The 23340-nt window shown below is 40.5% G+C and overlaps 1 protein-coding gene across 1 annotated transcript; it reads right to left on the bottom strand.

Moving 5' to 3' along the window:
* Positions 1-2586: 2586 nt before the first annotated feature.
* On the bottom strand, positions 2587-6570 carry smtla (somatolactin alpha). The gene is made up of 5 exons (XM_070829164.1): positions 6555-6570; positions 6146-6336; positions 4232-4345; positions 3015-3194; positions 2587-2781 (listed from the first exon to the last, which is right to left on the bottom strand). Exons 1-5 carry the CDS (start codon positions 6568-6570, stop codon positions 2587-2589), a joined length of 696 nt encoding a protein of 231 aa, XP_070685265.1.
* Between the last annotated feature and the right edge of the window lie 16770 nt (positions 6571-23340).

Genomic DNA, 23340 nt, shown 5'->3' with positions numbered 1-23340 from the left:
TGTGGGAGATCATGCAGGGGCTGTGAGACTGTTTTAGGTCTTTCCAAGCTGTCGTTTTGAGCCATAAATGAAAGCAAAACAACAGTGTGGGAGCCAGCCGAGCCAGCACAGGCTCAAGGACTTCTTACTTTGAGTCTCGGTTTCATTTCAAGCCAACACCACTTCTCAGCCGAACTCCTCTAGCTGTGTACCTGCCTTCCAGCCATCCATTTTCTCTCTTGGTCCAGCCTACCTCCCTGCATGTCACACTGCTCAGAGCAGTGCTCAGACTCCTTCCCAGTCATTTTGTGTTGTATCCTTCCCTCTTTCATTTCTGCTATATATATTTTTTCTCTATTTGATTGACACATTTCACATTGCCGCTGAGAGAAAAAAAAAAAAAAAGGAACAACCGCCCTCTCTTTGCCTCCTTCTCTTGGTCCGTTTTCTTTAGGTTTCATGATCTTTCCCCCTCCCTCTCTTTTTCTGTCTGCCTCCTCTGCTCCACTTATGCATCCCAGCAGTCTAGATTTCCTTTCCTCAGGTTATAATAGTTAGACTGTGAAATCACCCGGGCCCCACACCCCTCCCTTCATCCCTGTGTCCTTCTTTCCCCTTCCACTCCCTAACATCTTCCTCTCCCTCCTCTGATCCCCTCCCTCCTCTTACTACTTATAGCCAATCTTTAATATTTATGGCCTCAAAGCTTGAGAAGAGGGTGGGGGCACAGGGCTTTACCTCGCCTATGATTACTTGTGTGTTGTCGGGAACCGACGAGGTAAGGTGAGGGTTACACTAGAAGGTTGAGGCCGCGAAGCAGCAGCCCTGCAGAGCAGCACAGAGGCTACCCAATCTCTTCTGAGCCCCCATACTGAAGTGATTAGGCCACAGGAAGCTGAACCTGACATTGCTGACACTAGGCCCCCCCCACCACATCCTGCCTCAACATCCACTCACACCACACGACACCACCCCTCTACGCTGACACCCGACTCACTGTGGCAACCGCGAGGGCTGATTTACATATTCTGATATGGTTACAGAGGATGGAGGAGTAGAGGATGTAGCTGGATGCTCAAGAGAGTGAAAAAAGTAGCGAAACCTGAGATCAGTGAAAAAAAACCCCAACTTGTCGTGACTTCTCCCTTTATTGTTACCCTGTCTTCCGTTGGATGTAGATGTAAACAGGAAAAATCTGTGCAGCCTGCCAATTTCAAGCCTATTAACTGGAAGTGGGATAACTACCGCAGGTGCTTTATTCTGGTTGCTGGGATCAAACGGATCAAAAAAAATTCTACGTCAATACGTTGTTTTTGTTTTCTTTTTTTCATATGTAACATTTACTATGAGGATTTATATGTGGCTTATGTCCTTTATTACCCCACGTAGTTTCATATTTATCTAGAAATTAAGAAAATACAAGAGAAATTTACATTATAAGAAAAAGTTGCTCCGGCGTATCCAGTGTATTTCAGCTAAGCATACAATGCATGCCACAAATTGCATGGCAGTTTGAGTAGATAATATAGTGCTTAAGATAACCTTCAGGAAAGAGCACTAGTGCCCTCTTGTGTTTTGGAGTGGAAGGGGCAGAACATTGCACTTGATTTAATTTTGACTTTGGAGAAACTTACAGGTACTGACAGTGGGGCAAGGATACACATTTCACTCACTCACTCACTCACTCACTCGATTAAATCAAATAAAAAAAACTCCTATTTTCTCTCTGCAACTTACTTTATTAGTGCCTAAAATTCACAGCGGTTGACTAGAAAGGTTTTCACAGAACACTGGGCATCTTTGTTTTACACATGAGCGCACAAGAAAATATATAGTTTGCATTCTGCATTACATATTCATAACATGTAACAATTAAAATTTAAACTGTATACCCTCTGATCATATAAAGTGAATAATAAACATCTTTTATTGCATTGGTTACATCTGCTTAAATTGGGCATCTTTAGGTTTTGAAATATTTATGAGCACAATCTAAACCTGTGTCTGAGCAACATCTTAGCTGTTATTTGTTCTCTCTCTCTCTCTCTCTCTCTCTCTCTCTCTCTCCTCTCACCAATCAAAATGTGTCTCTTTTTAAGTTGTGATCGCTCTGTTTGACTCCTGTCTCCGGTGAAAGTGTTTCATTTCACTAATGCAGAAGTAAAACCAGCTTCATTTAAAAAAGGAGGTTTCACTGAATACTCTGGGGGCCGTGGGAATAATCAAAACACTGCAAGAGCCAGCAAGGAATACAAACTGCAGTTAAGAACAAAGGAAATGGAAATCAATGGCAGGATATGCAGATTTTTTTTTTGACAGCTCAACATGCAAATAATCTTTTGGGAGTTTGCCCTCTGTTGCCTCTGCCAGGTTAAAATAACAGCCGAGCAGGGAAATGTGGAATGCAGTATGCCAAATAAAGGGCACAGCATTACATCTACTTAGTTTTGTGTGAAGGTGTTTCAAAACAATCAATAAAGAATGCATCGCATTGCAAGCAAGGCTGAATTGCCTAAGGCTTGGTCATATCTATAAGCGGACAGCAACCAACCTCAGGAATTAATTTAAAGCTCAGCACGGTATTATTTAAAAGCGGCGTTTCGTGTTTTATGCGCAGTTGTATGTGTTGGTCTGTCGACACTTGAGGAGCTTGAGTAAAATCTCCATCTTATGGGCGTCTTTCTTGAAGCAGCTGAGTAAAGTGTAGTCTCTCATGATAGACTCCAGCATCTCTGGCTGCACATCATACTGGAAAAAGCCTTGTTCACTGTAGGTTGTGGTGATAATTCCCTCATCCAACATCTGCACAGCAACATTTGGAAACATGATGACAAAAAAAACAAAAAACATGACCCAGGGTTGCAAAATTATAGACAGAATAAAGTTCTAGTATCCAATAATAATTTTTATTGTCAAAGTAATAATACCGGAACTTGATTAAACTGATTAATTTTCCTAATTATATATCAGTGGAAATCAATGGCTAATCTGGGTTTAGTTCAACAACAGTAATCCAGAAATATGATTTTCCCCACCTTCTTGATGAGGACCACCACCCCCTGCTCCAGACTGATCAGTTTCTCAGACACCCACTTGGTCTTGTTGAGCAGCACGTCGGGAGCGCCGTCGTAGCTATCCAGTGTGGTCTGCAACTGGACCAGAGGAGCGATCCACGACTGGACCAGCATCAGCACAGAGTGGAGCAACCATTTGTCCTGCAAGGCGCACAGGTGAGGGAATGTGAGCGAATGAGTGAATCAAAACAACAAAAAGATTACTGGACACAAGGTCGTCAAACAAAGCACAACAGAACACGACAAAACATGACCCAGCTCTGGAAGCCCTGACTTTGCTCTATCTATCGTGTCTTTGTTTATTCAGCAGTCATTTGCCCTTCAGAATTTCTGTCAGATAGAAATGAACAAAAGCAATCAAAACAGACTGTAGAACAGCGTGGCTTTTGATCAATGGCTCATCAGCGACAAAACATTCAGCAGTAAAACTAGGTTGAAATGTCGTGGGTGAAGCAGTTGCGCTGCATATTCCCAAGGCAGAGCACACTAAAGCAAGTGCAAATGATCACTATACAAATGGCCATTAAACTACAGAGCAGGCAGCATTTCAACAGAAAGGGCAGAGGACATAATATTAACATAAAGAGGAGCCTTGGAGTGTACGCAGTTTCAAAGATCACATTTAATATTACGGCAATGACTTAGCTTTCATGAGCAGCTTCAATATTGCTGAAAATGAGCCCTTAAAGAAATTGCTTTTGCCATATATACTTGGCCTTTGTTAGCTGAAGGAGCATTATTGCAGAAATTCCTGTTAACCACATTCTGTTAACCAAATTTCCCTTCACTGCTCTAAGTGGTTCAAATTAGTTTTCACCATAGTGGTCAAGCTGACCTTTGGCATAGAAAGCTGTGTCCTGTTGGACAGTGGTCAAAACCTCAGTGAGCACAAAAATTAGTTTTTATTTATTTTATGTAAGAGATGTGAGGACCTTTCGTTGTAATCGGTGCAAACAAACCAACAGGGACAAGTATTATGAGACAAGACAATAAGACAAACAGGCAAAAACACATATGCGCACCCGCATAAACTGACAAAACAACTTGTTCTTGTATTTCATTCGCCTGCGCAAACATACACACGAGGAAACTGCCTCTGCACGCTCATACTGTACATAAGATCAAAGCTGTGTAAACAAACTGAAGGAATCTGTGATGATCAGTGCCAATGTACTTACAGATATCTGCTGAATTTCACTTTTGGAGCTGGGGATGGATAAGGCTTTGGTGATACATGCATAGCCAACTTGGTTCCTCTGGAGCTGCAATGGGAACGGTATAAACATCTCCTCCTAAAAACCACACATGCATGGGAAGAAAAAACAAAAAAATAGACACTTAGACTACCCACGGAGTACATGCACACACACACACACACACACACACACACACACACGTCCATATACATTTTGTAACAATACAATTGTGTTACAATACTGTGATGACTGACTGACCTATTTATCCTTAAAGGTTCTCTATAAGACCAGTGTGCACTCCATGCTCTGCAGCCGGGTCTCAGCTGACTGACAGCCACTCGTAGCCTTTGTGTTACTGTGTTAGCTCATTAGCTGAGCTCATTAGCTGAGCTGGCCAGTGGCTATGACTTGTTTTTCAGCTTGGTTTTACTCTCTGAGGGTTCTCTCACTGAGTCACTGAGACTGATTCAGGTACCCTCATGCACTAACATGCACACGACCAAAACAAAGGACAGAGAAGCTCTGATTAGAATACACATTAAGTGAGTGGGACTTCATTCCCTGCTCAGGTTGCCATTACTCCACTGTATCTTTACATACCAAATAAATGTCATTTAGAGAACCTTTAACCCTTTTCAGTGACGTTTAGAATGCAGAATTAGTTTTCATTTTATTTTATGTTTATAAGATGAAGGTCATAAGCAGCAGTATTATGAACCATGTCTGTTTTTGGAATTGTGTTGGTTTTAGGCTTCACGGTTACACTAAAAAATTGTTCTTAAAAAATAGGCGAGCAACTATTCAGTGGATTTTTCAAAATGTTTTCCTCAGTTCTCATAGGTATAGAATTTCAAGAACACACAAAAAGACACATCAGGAAAATGACAAGAGCTCCACCAATCTTGGCCACTGGAGACACACACAGACACATTTTGTTCTCCAGCATTTTCTCATCTGTAGACCCCATGCAGCGTCTTCTCAGTAACAAGCCCCAGATCATTTCATTTCAAAGACCATTTTGGATCTGGAGCTGCAGAGTGAAGGGGATTCAACAGGCTGCAAAACCTGTGCTCTCATGGCTGCAGTATATCATTATCACATTCGTATTACTCCACTGTAGGCCTGCTTCTTCAATAAAACATCTTTGGCTGAGGAGAGAGATGGAAGATTACTTTGAAGCCTGGCAGTGAGGCGATGATCATGTCAGAATCAAAAGCAAATACACACAGTATCTAACAGAAAGTGTCAGTGCTTTTGATCCAGCATATTGTGAGAAAGGCCAACAAAAAGTCCTTTTGCTCTCATTGTAGAACTCATTCCAAGTGTTGCTGGATTCGATGATAAAAGAATAATATAGCTTGTGTAGGAGACGTGTAGGAGAAATGTAGGAGACAGTAACTGATGACACGTCTCTTTCATTACTTTTTAGCATCGACATATAAGAAAAACAAAACAAACTTCGATTGCAAATTTTATTTTTTCTGTTTTTATTCTGTAATATGTAACAGCTTTTTAGAATTCTGCATCGTAACTGTAGCCTTTGCCTACAGCTGTTTCTTTTTTTAGAAAATGCTTTTTAAATATTTTTTTAAAAACTACCTCATGCTCAAACACTATTGCATAAGAACATTCGACCTGTAGGAAATCAGACTACCTTGGCAGTGGAATCCTCTCTTGTCCGGCACAATGAAAATGATTTCTGGTGTCATGTGCTACTCAGAGTGCAAAGTGATTCTAATATCCTAAGGCTATACACATGCTAAATCAAAGCCTTGACGGCTCATTGCACCAGCCTATGGACGCCGCTCGTCTGCTGAACAGTTAAAACGTATTTCCCACACAGTGCAGTGCACAAGAGAAAAGATTCATTTTGGGGTAATGGTCAGTGTTACTCACAAACAAAGAGCATGATTCTTCTGAGACACGGTAGATGAGCTCAGCGTGCTGGATGACACGATCTAGAAGTTTCTCTTGGGAGATGGATGGGCAGCGGGAGAGGCTACCCTGTTCCTCTTTACAGTCAAGTGGAATGCTTACAGTAAGTAGATGGGGCCAGAGCAAAACTGCCCATACACCCCTCTGCATGACTGCAGAAAACCAAAACCAAATGTTCACAAGAAAATACTCATGCTAACATGCCCACAACACAAAATCCTGATCATTCTATGTATTTGTTATTTGCTGAGGCCCTATTGGATTTACCTGTTTCAGAATTACGTACATCAAAATCACTGCTCAGCTAAATGAAATGGTGTAATTTCTATCTGTGCGAAGGGTCTTGTTGTGTTAAAGTGTGATGCATCACCTGTCATTATGTCCATTCTGTCAGTCTTCTAGTCTTCCTAGCTTTTCTGTGAAGCCAAACTCTCTTATAAAAGCCTGACCAGGTCATAAATAAAGGAAAAGGTCATATTGATCTTGCGTAGGTTCTTGCAAAAAGATACTGGTCCTCCCAAAGCCACGCCATGTCTTCTCTCATGCATAACATCATCACGGTAACTACAGAATAATCAGGTGTGCTGGGCCTTAATATCTGCCCCATGATTTAAAGTTACCAACTAGGATATTTTCTAAATATATCTGGCCATATGAAATCTGTATCAACCCACCTCAATTTAGAAATAAATCCAAATAAATGCAGCATCCTGATGCCATTGGCAAATAATCCAAGAATGAAGACTGAGACTGATTAGATTTATCAAACAAAAGCTCAAAAAAAAAAAGAATGGGAGGAAAAAAATCCCTCCTTTCAGCCGAGGTAAGTATATAATGTAGATTTAAACGGGAATGAAAGGGATGGCTGCAGAGAAGACAGCGTAGAACTGTAATAGACACAACAAAAAGGCACTGAATGAATGAGAGTCAGAAATCACTGGGATCTAACAAAAGCTATCAAATCTTCTGTTTTTTTTTATTTTGACATTCACATTCCATTTTGCTCAGAAAACAAAACATTGGTGTGTGAGAGTAGCTCTAACCAGAAGCCATGGTTTTCCAGTTTTGATGACTGTTTTAAGGAAGCACATATTTAGTAATCCATGCTTGAAGCAGACTCAGATATGTTCTTTAAATCACTTCTGTTATCAAATCGGTAGTTTATGGTAATAAATTGGTCCGTGTATTTTAGATGCATTTTTGGCTCGGACACTTTAACAAAACAGTTTTTTTATTGTTCAGTATAATGCACAATCACACAATTAAACAATAAGACTGTATTCTTAAATCAGTATTTTTTTTTTTTTTACATGGTCTAAACCATGAATAGAGGCGCAACGTTCAAGAGGCTGAGCTTGAATATTTATTTCTTCGCTGCATCATGTTTAAGGATAAGCTAAACACACACTGGGGATCAGAAAGTAGCAGCTGATGGGTGTCATGTAACCGAACACAACGTCACAGAGATGGGTGACACGCAGTACTTGCACATCCTCAAGACAGCTGAATTCTCACAGACGTCATCCTGTTTCATATGAAACTATGCTCTGTTCTTATCAGATTTCTTCTACTCCTCCACTTTTTCCTTATTCACCTCCTCAACAGGCTGAGTTTTCTCCAGAACATATCTTCTTCATCCGTTAAATCAAATATAAAAGGTATTGAAGGGAAATGTGAAAAATGTATGCGTGCATGAAATATACCTAGATAGTGTTTGCCATTACCAGTATTCTGATATTCTAGCGTAAATGAATGTCTTGAAAAGACAGTTCCATTAAAGGACCACATGAAAGGTAGTGACAGAACTGTAAGTGACTTACGGTGATACATTCAGTCTCTCATGAGGCAACTAAATGAAATAAAAAAAATAGAAAAGGATGTTGAAATAATCATTCAAATTATAAATTAAGTAAATACTCAGCCAACCATAAGTGATGGAGATAAAAGTAGGAAAAATAACATGGGGAATAGATATGAAATAATGCCTTTGAAATTAACAAAGGCAAATAGAGCACAGCTAAAACAAGACTCTACAAGCATCTCTACATTCGAAACCAGTCACCAAATGCACTTTTTAGACCACTGATGTCACAAAACAAGGAATGACCTCCTCCTGTGGTTCCTTCTGCTACTACTGTTATGAGTCAACCCAATTATAAATGCAGCCTTTTTAATAAACATGGTTATCTTGTTCCTATCATTGGCAATAATTTATTCAGGAAGCCTGTCTTTAAGCTGCATTCATTCTCTTTTGCTCTTTGTCCGCCTTCTCCTTTATCTGCTGAGTATGGGCATTTATGCTTTCAACCAAACAGATTTTGACACAATCTCCATCAGCCATTCAGTTCTGGTAGACGTGATGCGCTTCTTCTGTCCAGAGTACCACAAATCACTCTCCAGCAAGCCACTTTTCTGTTCCCATTCAAGAACACTGAAGTGACTTTCGTTGAACGCTGAACTATTGGTCATATTCACGGAGGTTCCCAAGATTATATTCATGCGCTACTCGCAGGAATACAGGGTTCACCGCTACAGCCATTTCAGCCTCCCACATCGGCCTCAGCTCTGTTCATCGCAGCTCATTCAGTGTTTGTAGATCACCTTTCTCAAACATTTCAGGTCAACAGTTCCAAGGGTCTTTGTCCAAACTAAAACATTGTTTTAATCTTCTACCTGTCCAATGAGAAAACCTTTACTGTAGATTGGTGGCCAAGCCTTTATCTACCTCAACTACAAGGGATGAGGACACAAACGCTGTAATTCTATATTAGCTGTCTGTATCTCATCTATAAACGTAGGAAACAATTACCGTAATTATCTAATAGTAACTGAGCCTAGCAAGTTTTGCACAAGCGGCTGTGCCTTATTTACCAACTAGAATGGAGTGGGAACAATTCCCCTTGATTTACTGAAACTCAAAAGTTACCGGGGCTTCATTTGACGGCATACGCTAGAGACAAGCCTGTATTTCTATCGTCCTATGGTGGGCCCAAAATGTTGTTCAGTGTGTGGCACATGACCTTACAACCTCAGGTCAACAAAACCAACAGCATATCATCTGTTACAAGGTCATCACATGATTGGCCGTCATTAGCTGTGTTTGCCATTAAACCCATTCAATATCTTCAGGTTCATTTATCAGATTATATCTGTTTTCAGATGTAGCATCTTATTTTAATTAAAGTTATTGTTTTAAAGATTTAAATATCAGTGTGCTACATCATGTATATAACTGGTGGCGGTGTTTGGCTTTCTCAGCTCTTTTGAGCTCGCGCCTCCCTTTGCTTCTATTTTATCTGTTATTTTTGATGGCCCACCTTTGCATTACATTATTGTCATCCTGGTCTTATTGATTCATATAGATCTTAGGAAGCAATATTACTAATCTAGTTTTTCACTCACTGCTGACCAGCTAGCATTTTATCTTGCAGTTATTGGCTATGTTTTATTGCATTCTGCCAACTGCTTCATGTTTATTTCTTCCTTGTGTGTGCTGTTATGTTCATTGCGTCCTGTTATGTGCTACATATTCCTTCAAGCAGCTCCCGGTCAAATCAAAGACCCACAACGCCCAAATTCCCCAGTAAGTAATGCATGGTGGTGGTTTTTATTTTATGGGCATCAAAGCTAGTATTATTAAGTGTTTATCCACTATTTATGGTCATGGGTGACCTCAGAAGTTCTTCGCACCTTCACACCACCACACTTATGAATGACATTCAGATTATATAGGTTCCATGATTTTTATTGGTCATTGCTGGCCACATTCATCATGATCAACATGACCTCATGCATCACCCACGATCAACGTAACTTCATCATTGCACCTTGGTCAACATGACTTCATTCATGACAGTATTTTCAATAAATAAGAACATAACTATACTGTTTTCTAATCTAATCTTTCTAATCCATCTCATTTGTGCACCACATCAATAGAATATTTGTTCATTCTAATGAAGTCTCTCCTCGCTGAAATGCTGTTACCCCAACATACAACTGCATACTTATTTAGCATTCTTACTGACCTCAAATGGCTTTAATTTCCTGAGAGAGAAAAAACTAGACTGTGCCTTATTAAACACAGAATTAACATTATCTGACCAAATATTTCCAGAAATCCATAACTAGCTTCTTTCTGTAAGAAATATTAAGGTGCAAGTAATTATCACAGCTCCAGCTGAAAAATCTGTCAACCTCATCTCACCTTTAGTGGCCTGTGAGGGCAGAATCGTCAAATAACTTGAGAAGACAACACGGCTGTGGGGAAAATTAGCGAAGTTTTGGGAAAGTATAGCATTAATCATGTGAAACTGCTTCAACTAGTGTGCAGTCTCAGTAGTAGGTCTCTTGATGAATGCAGTGATTAAATTTAGATTCAGTTTAGGAAAGGGAGACTAATTAAATTTCTACATCAGGCCGGTTAGCAGAGAGGAGGTGGATCTGTGGATGGTGACTGCTGAATCCACAGGGTGATGTTAGGAGCGGAAAAAGATGGCTTGGCAGGTGCTGATGTGTGGACTCGAGTATTAGACAGACAAAACTGATTTAGCAATAGGAAGAATGTATGGACAAAGAAAAATCTCCCATCGCTACGAAAGTCCAGTGGTCCACTGCTGTTGCGTCCCAGTGGCAATTCTTTCATAGGCAAAGTTCAGAGAAGCAGCATCTGACCAAAGTTTACTTTTACTTGGTCTGTCTACCCACTGAAGGTCAGAGGCCACAAGCTTTGGACTTTAAAAATTAAATGTGTATCTCATTACTTAGGAGCTACAGCACATATATCTAAGTTTCTAGTGTCCAAAGGATTAAAAACAGATCAAACATCACTTTTAAAGCTAACGGTTGAGATATTAATATATGAATTTTAACCTATATGCAGCTTCAGCTTGCGGCATTGTTTAGTCGTAAACAATAACGAAACTTTCAATTTAACTAAAAAATGTGTACCCAAGCAACCCTGAAGAATAATGAGGTAACATGATTATGGATTTTTGTAAAGTAGTGTTGCAGGACAGACAACAAGGACAGCTGAGCCGCAGGAGATCACTTTGAAAGTCCAAGTTGTGGTGTGCTGAGCTGCTGCCCTCCTGTGGTTATTACTGTTACTTGTGAATCCGTCCAATCCACCACCCCCTTCAAGACTTTGATGGTTGCCAAATGAGGACTAGACTTCTGTGGGGTCATCGTCTCTGTGTCTGTGCAGGGGTCGCGTGGGAGACACACATACCATTTGTCTGACCTGTGGACTTTATGTATTTTGCTCAGCTAGTAAAAAAAAAAAGCTGAATATCATATTACTGGGCTTTTTTTATTTTTTTTTTATAAAAGCAGTGTTTCCTAAATTTCTTTGGCAGTGTTGGCTGCATATGAGTTTTTGCCTTGGCTAAAAGCTCATGTACATCCTCCATTTTTTAATTGCAGACTGAAGTCAGACTTTGTGGTTCTGTGAGACACCTTGTTTGGAGCTTTCATCTTTAGATCTCTTTCATTTTCATCGTGACGAGCAGTTTGCATTTTCACAGCAAGAGCCCACCACCACCACCACCACCACTACTCTCCTCGTCTTACAGGGACATTCTCAAGCGTTCTCGTACATTCTTATTGAACAAACTGACAGCGAACCCTTCGTTATAGCTCATGCCAGATGGGTATATTCTAGTGCGGGCAGATGTTTTACCAGATCATTACACAGCTTTTGTTAGTTACAGTTATAATACTCTGACATCTTGTCTTAGTATATGACTAATCGGGACTTGTGAAAAGTTGTTTTTAAAATAGAACCCAAGGTTCAATCCAGTCCACAAAGTATTCGTAACTGCCTCCACAATTTTCCTTTAAGGGGACATAATTTCCTGAGACGTCTTTCAGTCTGGTGTTCCTGGACTCCTGGTGCTCAAAGTGTCTTTTGAATTTGTCTCACCAACATGTATTCAGGAATCTTTTCAGAAATCACTGACAGATGCACAGTAGGTGTTGGTAATGGAGTCTCTGTCTCTGATGTGCATTTCCTGTACACCGGCGACGGCGGAAGCTGCGTCTCCGAATCGCCCTGAGGGTTGTGTCGACTGAGCCTCCTCCTTGTCAACGGCAGCTGACTGAGAAAATGAGCTGCACCTATTTCTTATCATGTAGGATGTCAAGTTCAAGTTATCATTTCGATCCAAAACCTTAGACACGCCTTTCGCTTCACGCCTCTCTGCAACAAATTGAGTCTCACTCTGAAAACTGTATAATGTTGCCTCCTTAAAATCTTTGATTGTACTGAGAGTAAGGGGACTGCACACAAGATTGCAGGTACTGTAAAACTTCAGCCAGTCATTTCGTTTACCAAGAACAACTCGTGGACATGTTTTCCCTGCAAAAAAGTCAAAGGGGAAAAGCACTATTTCTGCTTCTACTACTTCTACCTCTGTACGCTTATCTATTTTACCAGCGAGGCCCACTCCCCATCAGTGCAGCACTGACAAGCTTACTCCGATTCTAGTTTTCCTCCATGTTTCTTTTAGTTTTGTACCAAAATCAGCGTGTGCCTCCACATACTGGCATTTTTCATTATTTTGGACACAATATGAACAGAATGTCACCTCGCATGAATGAGATACGTCTGCTTTTCAAACTGAAAAAAGCAGTTGCAACTTATAGTATGCATTCACCTGTTTTTCACATTCCGCTATTATATCTACACCAACGTATGACACTAATGTCATGGGGTGAAAATTTGATTAGTGACACCTACATTTCATTGTTACCTTTTTTCCTGTTTACTGTTTCATTTGCACCTCCAGGTGTATTCACCCAGGGGTACAGCCGATATTTTTTGGTACTTCATTTGATTTCTATAGCAATTTGTGGTGTGGAATCTAAGGTGAGAATTGTTTCCACCGAAGTGACTTGCAAAGATATGCATTAATCAAAATACACTAAGGAGGGGGGGGGGGTCTGTGTTTGATGGTGTATTGGCACCAAACCTTTGTTTCTATTTGCAAAAAGAAGTCCCTATGTAATACCATGTCTGGCACCTACAGTATGTAGTTTATTATCTTAATTTCAAAGCGGTCCGTCTGGGGAAAAAAAAAAAAACAAGTCCATGAAATGAGAAGAATATGTTCAAATAGCAAACACGTTTATTTACGTCTTAAATCTGAAACAGCAACAGAGAGCGAATCCCCATAATACCGTATTCTTTTTTTTTCTTTTGTTTTTGTCCTCTTCACAACAGAAGTGATTGCCATTGCATTAAACTGTGGCCTAGATTCCACAGACAGCACAGTACGGCAATATCTAAATTACTCTCAGTATAATTCAAAATGGTTCACCATACATTATATTTTGGTCCCTTTTCATACTTCTATTCGGATTTTCGTCCAAACCTCCTCCAAGCATGGGTTTTGCTGAGCACTGTGTGCTTTCTCTCACTGTGCATTCTCTTTGTCTGCAGCAGCCCGCAGTTTCCCACATTCATAAATGCAACCCCATGAAAAACTGACATGTTATTTTTTTGTTATGTTGTTATGGACAATACCCTGACGTAAAATATTAGTGTGCTTATGTGGTTAAAACCATGACTGAATATTCCACATCCGTCATGCTATGCTTGCAAGAGCATTTGCCTGCTCTTTTTCCTCATGCAGTGTGATGGGAAGAGTACGCACACACACACACACACACACACACACACACATACAGTATTAATCACTCTGGTTCTGACAGACTTGTTACACTTGCTGAGGGTTGATTGGCAGCTCCAGAACTGGGACATATTACTCCCTTATTGGATGATGGAAGGAGTTTGAATATAAGATGTGTGTGTGTGTGTGTGTGTGTGTGTGTGAGAGAGATGAGAGACAGTAGATGAACGAAGAAGAAGTGAAGAAAGGGCACATGTAATGTCAGAGGTGTAATTGTTATGAAGGATACATATACTGTATATTTCCATAAGTAAATACAAATAACCGTATCTGTGGGCAGGATCGAGTGGGAGAAAAAAAAACATCACTGGGCATTTGCCAAGTACAACATTTATTTCATGTTCTGTCATACATGAAGTTGTTTGTTTTATACATTCATAATTTATTGCCCTTCTTTATCTTGTATCAGGGTTCCCTTGCAAATGAGATCCATCCTATTACAGATAGAAGTTGTATATTGCAAGAATTCTTGTTTTTGCAGAAACCTTTTTATGTCTCCAAACTCTCAACACTGTTTGTCTACATTCTCTATGGCATTCCATGTACATGTAAAATTGCTTTAAATAATAATAAAAAAAAAAAGATAATACCTTTTTACCTGGATTCACCTCATCAGTGTATTTCATTCGCGTCTTTGGTATTTTGTACAAACCGTGAGCAACAGTCAGGCAGAGTGTTTAACAGTGGGTATGCATGATAAGTAATGAATGTCTGATCCAGTGTTCAAGATTGACAGGAGCTCAGCAGATTTGAGCAGCATGGCGTACAGCTGATGCCTGCTTTTCTTACCAGCTGTCTCGTTTTTTTTTTGATGTGCAACATTGTAACCACTAGCGGTGTTTAAACACACATTATTGTTGACTTCTTTGCAGGCTTCAAAAGAACAAACTTACTTGTTCAGTCAGCTCTCACCCACGCTGTAGCTACCAGCTGGATCATCCTTATTTGTCTGGGTTGATAAATTATTATCATATCATTTTATATGAGCAAAATCATTAAAAAAAAAAAAAAAAAACAGTCGGATGATTAGCCTCAGGTCTGTTTCATGGCTATCTTATTCCTTCATGAGACGAGAGAAATGGAGAAAACAGGCTATGTGAGCTTTTTTAATGAGAACTTTGCGATACAAAGAGACACTCAATTTTGTAGTGCAATACCAACAGTCCTGGGGCAACTGAGAAAACTACGCATTTGTATGATTTTATGCCTCTTTATAACTGCTGCAATCGGGTCATTGAGTACGTACACGTGTGTGTGTGTGTGTGTGTGTGTGCGTGCCTACATGCGTGCTTGTAGGTTTGCATTCGCATGCTGACAAGCTTGCGTGCAATAATTTGTTTGTATTCTCTGCATGGAGACGACTAATAAAGTGTGAGAGACACATGTGCAAAAGAATAATTAATATTTCCTTTTAACTTTTAATTAAATATCAGTAATTACACAGAAGAAATGAACTGTCATTAACTAATGAACTTTAATTCTAGCACTTATTTTGTTTGCTGTGTTTCATAAATATTAATCATTAGCGAGCGGAGACAACGTAATGATCCTGTTTAATGACCTGCTCATTTTATGTCAATGTGTGTTAAGCATTTATCATATTTTCAATTGCAAAACCTTGTTTTATCACATATCGGGACATAAACAAAAAATAGAAAATTCCTTATATACTCCTTTTATATCCTAAAAGAAGGCTCAAAGAGTGGACAGCCGGCATCCTTGAAATAGTACAGCAGATAAGGCAAATGAAGTATCTTATTATGCTTTAGAATGCAAATTTTTTTCAAATTTATACCAATCTAGTTTTTTAAAAAGTGTGAAAATGTATGCACGCATGTGTGTAGGTGTGTGTTGCTGATGCTCCAGGCATACCTCAGTCAGAGAACATGATGAAATAGTCAAATGATTGCATTTCTCTTGTATTCTAAATTCTCAAAGGCCAGTCCACCGCTGCTCGAACACAAATGTTAGACTTGCTTAAATTAACAGAATAAACTGTCTCGTCATTGTTATAATACACTTCTGCGTTGGTGTACAGAGCTTCATTAGAAACCCCCCCCCCCCCCCCCCCCCCTTATTCAACAAGCTAATTACAGCAACACAGCACATGTGTGTTATTTTCTTTTATGCATACTGACTGTTTTCATACCTATAACCAGACACCAAACACCCGTTGGCTACACCAAACAAGAAAAAACATCCACCGTTGTGATGATGCTTTTGGTGTACTTTGCATGTTTTCCCCCTTTTCTTATGATCTTGCACCAAATGCCCCGTGACCCCTGGCAAACTAATAGTAGAAGCTCACATTAATTTTTTCCTTTTTTGATTTCAGTGGGTTGACAGAAAACCATTCGATCATCAGAGGCAGGGCACTGGAGAGTTGCAGATGACAGTTCTGGGCTGATCCATTACCACTTCGCCCCGGGCTTAATTATCATCTCCCTCCAGTAACATGCAACACTCTCTCCTTCCAACGCAATCTTGCACTAACTTTCTCAATCTGGTTGCAGCAGCAGCAGCAGCAGCAACAGCACCTCTGTTCCTCCTGCATTTACAATCCCCTTCCTCGGGGGCTTCTTATGGAGCACACCTGCATGCATAAAAACAACAATTAGAGAGTGATCATGATGAACACCGGTGATGAATTCAGCTTCGGAGCTTGTTATTTTCCAGTGGGATTTGGTGGCGGCGCAGACGCGGAAGCAGCAGCAGAAGTATGCCTGTCTCGCCGTGATGCCATGTGTCATTTTTGACAAGTCTCGGGGATAAAGAAAGCAGGGATAAAGCTTTAAATCAAATTGGTCACACAGCCTTGCCAATCACTGTGGACAACATATGCAGGCTCACAACCAAGGTGAAGCTGCTGTTTCGTGTCTAGGTGGTGAGCAATCTCCCTGTGCTCTAAAATGGAAATGAAACTGTTACACTCCCACCGCTATTGAGGAAGGGATTTACGTGGGCCGAGGTACAACTATGCTCGATCGCCACAGTGGGAGAAGCTTTAGCTTTGCCCTTCTTCAAAGTGAGATTTACAAAAAGGAAATGCCTTGCTAGGTTTATTCAAAAGAAGCTCCTGATGGTGGGAAGACAAAAGGTACTTCACACTATCCTCCCTGGGGCACATGTACTCTAAAGCTCCACTTCTCCGCTTTACTCCTTATTCTAAGTACCCCCCCCCCCCCCCCCCCCCCCCCCCCGAGTGCACTGCACCCTCTCCTGCTCCTCTCTCTCTCTCTCTCTCGCTCAATCGTTTACCTTCTTTCTTCATTCTCCCTGTGCCCAGCCATATTCCTCTCACTTAATTTTTTCACTTGTCTTTCGCCCTGTACTCCCCGCTGTCTCTCTTGCCTCTGCCTCTGCATCGCTCTCCTCCACCACTTCTCGTTCCCACTCTCACCTTCAAGTTTCTCTCCCTTACCTCCTGCTCTCCTCTCTCTCCGCTTCCTCTCTCTCCCTCTGTCTGTCTCTAGCCACGTGTTGGCTAGCTCAGAGCAAAGCCCGCTATTAACAGAAGCCAAGGCCAGATGGCGGCTCAGAGATGGATCATATCAACTCTGAAGTTCTCTCTAAGTTCCAGACAGTGTTTTTTTTTTTTACATTTATTTATTTATTTTTTTCTGGGCATCTCAAAAATAACTTGCACTTTACCATTTCACCTACAAACCCAGTGTTCGACTTGTTACTTCAACTCCCATTTTGTACTGGCTCAGGAAATATCAGAGAAATGCAATATATTTGCATCTAATGTGATTGTAATGTGACTCATCAGTAATATTAAAGTACTGATGGAGAAAACTCTGTTTTTGGCAGATTGTCATGTTATCTAACTTCCTGAGCCAAAAACAATGCATGGAACGGGAGTGTTTGGTGTAGTTTTTGGACATCTCTTAGCATTACACACTCGTTACAATATAAAGTCTGTTGGGTACCCTCACTAAAGGCTGTCAAACTGTGATGGGTCTTGTTAACACCAAGACTTCAAATCCCCTGGTGACAGTATTTATTCCCAAGGGGAACTTGTGGCTGCAGAATGAGAAATGTAAAATGTCTGTGAATCCCAGAAGAAGAGGAGCAGGTACAATATATCCACAGGGAGAAAATCCTGCAGTTTGTCTAATGAGGCATAGCCAGACTATACACTTTGGTCAGTTCAGGAGATGAGCGTGAAATTCCCCATTAAATAATGTGAATCTCACATTAAGAGCCCCTCCTGAGGCTAAGTGTCTGTAGTAGGGATGACTAACTAAATTAATTCACAGTCCCTCTGAAAGTTTCTTTCCAAACCAAGGACTTGTTGTAAGGTTGTGTGTGTCAGAATGACCATTTGTCCTGTCTGTGTTGTCACTGTGTGTGTCTGCGTCTGTGGGCATCAGAAATGAGTGCAGCGGTGCACTCAGGGTTGAGCCTGACTGACTTTGAACCGGTGGCCTGCCCTCAATACGAAAAACAAGTCATCTATTTCCTGTTTTGTGAATCCGCGTCTTTGGCCGCTGTGCAGTGGTGATTGTCAGGTAACATTTAGAAAAGCCCCCTCTCTCTCTTTTTGCCATGCTAAAGCTTCACTCTTGCCATTTTTTCTCCCCCCCCTCTGTCCTTTTCCTTTACTGCGGAGAAACAAGTTCATTGTGATTCGGAATGCAGTTCCACGGCTCAATGGGTTCTGTTTGAAATGAGATTTGAGAGAGTGAGCATGAGAGAGAAAGACAGAGAACCTCGAGCCGCCTAGCGTCTTGATGAATAAAAGATGGAGGCACTAGCGTCTTATAAACAACAACAGAGCATAATTAGTTCAGTTCTTTTTATTTTAGGAACACTTTATGTGACATTTCCTTTGTGTGGCTGCTTTCATCACGCACGTCCTGCCTGCTTTACATGTTGTGTGGGCCTCCTCTCTCTTGCGTGTAAGTCACCAATGAAAGTGGAATAATATTTGCGCGCTATGCAAATGTAAATACTGACATACATTTCTGCACTCTCTCACTTTCCCAGTTTGCTATTGTAATATAGCTCCTCTATACGTATACGGTAAATAGCTAACTCGTTAAAACAAACAAATACGGGAAATAATGAGGATTATTTACATTATTTACATATGCCCTTGCAGAATCATACAATGTGTAATGCATGTTCTGTATTGATGACACTTATGTATCAGACCTGGGTCAAACAGGATTCGTGAATAATTAATTTGAAAAATTAGCTATATCACTGAAAACACCAAGCACAGGTCATATACATTAGTAGTAAGGACTTTAAGATATTTTCATCATTAGTCTTATCTGTGTGAGAACTTTTTGTGTGTGTCTGTTTCTGAAGACTGCTGCCCATAACAAAGGCTCTTTGCATACAATTCAGCTTTTAATAATAATCATGTTCTTTTTTTATTTCAAAAAAAAAAAAAATCTATTGCAGAAACGGCACCTGTTATTACGCCACAGACAATTTGTCCTCTTTGACTTTCCATTAGCTTTCTGATGTTTCCTTCAAAAGTCACATTAATGGGTTTTGTCAGACTTATTGTGTGACTTTTATTTGGCTTTTAACCAAATGACCGACCTTTATCTGAATGTGTGATTGCAGTTTGGCTGCATCATCAGTTCTTTTCCGTGACATGTTTACGTAACTTTATCTTCCCCGTGTAAAAAGCCAGCATGTGTATGTTTCAATGATAGGCGACGTATATGAAATCATAAAAGCTTAGGTGAGACAGTGAAGTCCCATATATATTGACCACCAAGGAACATGACTGAAATTCTAAAACTACCAAATCTCTCTGTGCCATTGTCTGTTGATGCTTTGCAGTCTCTCCACATATTATCTGCTCTGCTGAACATGGCCCAGTCTAATGGCATCTGTGATATCCCTAGAGCAAGAGAGGCTGACATGCAAATAGACAAACACACACAGACACATACACACACACGCACAGCGCGCCTTCCTAATCTTCAATTCCGCTCCCCCGCCCACTGTTGATGCTTCAGAGTCAGAGCCCTGTAAAGTCTTTAGCCCCAGGTACTGCCTCAGGGTCTGAGCAGTGGTGAGGGCAGACACAGGGTAGCAGAATCAAAGGATGATTGTGGCAAACATATGTGTATTAATCTGTGTTTGTTAGGGGTGTTTGTCAGATACCTTCCTGCCCCTCTTTCCTTCCAACCCCTCGCTACCTTTAAATACAAAAACCTTTCATCTGCCTGTTCTTGCTCATCAAACACCCAAACATTGCATTGAATGAATTCAATTAGCGCAGTAGCAGTGATAGTGCTGGCCTGCACCACGCAGAGCTCCCGACGTGACTCCTGACCCGGCATACTGATGCAAACCAAATTACCTTTTGACACTTGCTCACAACCAATCAGAGGAAAATGTTGATTTTCAGTAGCACTTAAATAGCTTTAAAGCTTCACAGCTTATTCCCACTGAAACACTGGGAAGATTAAGATACCAATAATCAATATGTTTGCGGAATGAGCACAACCCTCCTTTTAAGCGTCATTTTCTCATATCATGCAAAAAAATATCATGACAAAATAGTTTTTAATGCACCGCTCAAATAAAAATCATATACAACATTCAATTGGAGCCTCACCGATCTAGCGCTCAGCCGATTTAATCAGCCAACATTCACGAATCGGCATATATGTTGTCTGACCCGCGCTGATATAAAAGGTCTTTGTTTATTTATTCATTCATTTATTTCTTATTTTTTCAAATCCTTTTTAATGGATAATAATGCAAAAAGATGCTCGTGGAAATGTAGCAGTGGTGTAATAACGCCGGCTGTCCAGCAGAGCATGGTCTGAATCTATCATTTACAATAATTTCAGCACCGTCTGCCGCACAGCTGAGCAAATGGTGGCGTGGAGTCAAGTGCTGTCTTCACGGTAACATAACTAGTTGGTGAACTATATTGCTGGAGAGTTAATAAACAATGCCCCCTCCCTATTTTATCTTTTTAATACGACTCTAATAATGAACCTGTCCCTGACAACCGTCGTGTCACTCATGCTTAGCACGTCTGTTCGCAACCTTCGGGCAGTAGCAAGCTTATTATTTGTCAGTACAAAGTACTGTGAGTAATAATAACGCGGCAAATATGTATCTATCTAAATGAAACAAAATGATTTTTTTTACTCCCTAATATTGGAATCACCATCGGCTCTAACAGTTCAGTATTGTTTGGGCTCCAGTTCTAATGGTGGAAACTATTACAGATTGTGACATTCATGGTGAAACAGGAAATGGAAGTTCACAGTGACTGTGACGGTGAAATTACAAAACAGAGAATTCCATAAAAGCTGAAATGTATTGTGTCTTAACCAGAAATTGTTGTAACCAAAGTGAATGACCCTGAACTCCATATCCATTATATCATTATTGCACACGACACGTCAAAGAGCTTCAGTTTCAGACATGAAGCTGATAGAATCTCACCTCGTCACTTATAACAGACAAATGGTCCCGGCGATTCATTTTCCAGAGAGAGGACATACTTTATTGAATAAGATGACTCCCCGGAAAATGTCACCATCTGTGCTATTGGAAAGAGCGATGCTAGTTCTCAGAGAATGTCTTATTTCATAATCCACCGGCTGAAAAAAGAACAGCAAGAATGCATCCTACTCCCCCACAGAGCAAACTGAAAATGAGCAACAGAATAAATTGAAATTCTCTCAAAACTGAGAAATAATACAGACAATAAAACAGGGATATTCCATGTAAACCAATCAATCAATCAACCACTCAGTAAATCAATAGATAAATGAATAGATAAAAGGCCTTATTTGAGCAACACAGTCACAGTAGTGGCGACAGACGTAGCCAAGTGCAGGACCATCTACACCAACAACCTTAACATTTTAAAAAACGGGTCCTCGATTCAGGTTCTGGGCAGACATTTTTATTTGTTTAAAAAGTTGTGCACACAAGATGCAGATACAGTGTCCTTGGCTACGACAGAAGCAGCGGAGACACTGGATAGTGGAAGGAATCATCTTTAGTCCAAATTTATAAGGCGATCGATCCAAACCCTACCTGCAGAGGTTTGCCCTTCTCCACCGCTGAAAATGTGGACAAGGCAACGGTATTGACTCTTCTCAGTATGACTTCTGGGCATTTCAGCACAGGAATACTTCTTACCTTTTGTTTGTCACGGGGTGAAAAACAAGCATCATATTTGAATCGCAAAACAGAGTAAATGGGTAGAACACAGCCTTAAATACAAAGTCAATTAGAGACAAAGAGTAAAAATATCTACAGATTCTTTATAGACTTCTAACTCAACTTGTCTCACCTTGTATGACAGAGGAAGCTCACGCTGTTACCACTACCTAGAAATCTTTCTCTGTGGGTTTTGTAATGCCAGAAACTTTAGCACATCTCAGTACAACCAATACAAATGGGATTCATAGACGATGACACTCGCAAACACAGAACACTGGCTACTTGCGTGCCACTTATCTCTCCCCACCTATTTAAACATTGTGGGGAGAGAAAAAAAAACACACACTAATCATCTACCTCCATCTGTTTGACTGCTAAGAGTGCTTTCCTCAGCTGAATCAAAAATGAAAAATGGGCATTTTTTGGGGGTAGTGTTTCAAAATTAGAAATAAAGACAAAGTTTTAAATGCAGGTTCTCCTCCTCCTGTACTGGGTTCCACTATTTCCCTCACTGCTGCATGCCCCGAATATACTGTATGTATACTGTATATGTTATTCACATTATATCCAGAGAATAACTACTTGAGGTCATTAAGGTGGTAGTAATAACAATGACATGTAATCTTGTTACAGTGCTCATATTTGATTGAAAATAACCTTAATTTGTGTATTTGTGTTATTTAACCTATGTCAAGTCAACATTTAGGGGAATTATGCTGAGCGCTGATAATATTAACAATACAACAAAAAGGCAGGCATTACAATGCAGCTCACTCTCTTAAAAGAACTTGGCCTTTCATACGAGGTGATGAATATGATCTGTTTCTCAACACCTGAATGGGAAATGTGAGCACATCAGTCGGTATGTATCAGTATGCTGTTGTCGCTGACCTTCCCTCCGGCCTGAGGCACGGCCGCGTTTCCGCCACGTTCTCAGGGACAAATAAACACACGAGGGACGGAGGGAGAGAGGAATGAGAAAGAATCAGAGAGCGGACGGGGAATTAAAAAACATAAAAGGAGAAAGGAAGAAGAGAAAGATGCAAAGCCAAAGGAACAATCATTAATAATTGCTAATTATGAGATATGAGACGAAATGAAATACGCCCTCCCCCCTCAGTGCTTCCCCCTAGCCTTGTATCTGTATACTGCTTTGATTGACAGCTGGGGCTCATGATAGCCATTCATAATGTGGACAGGCTTGTGCAAAGACAGCCGTGTGCGGACAGGCTCATGGGCAGCATGACACATGACATCCTTGAAATAGCCAAGGCTTTGTTTGCCTAGCAGAGACCCACCTAC

This window comes from Pempheris klunzingeri, chromosome 4 (genome assembly GCF_042242105.1).
Source record: "Pempheris klunzingeri isolate RE-2024b chromosome 4, fPemKlu1.hap1, whole genome shotgun sequence".
NCBI lineage: Eukaryota > Metazoa > Chordata > Actinopteri > Acropomatiformes > Pempheridae > Pempheris > Pempheris klunzingeri.
Note: the sequence above shows the minus strand (reverse complement) of the source record. Positions and strands in the feature narration are given on the sequence as shown.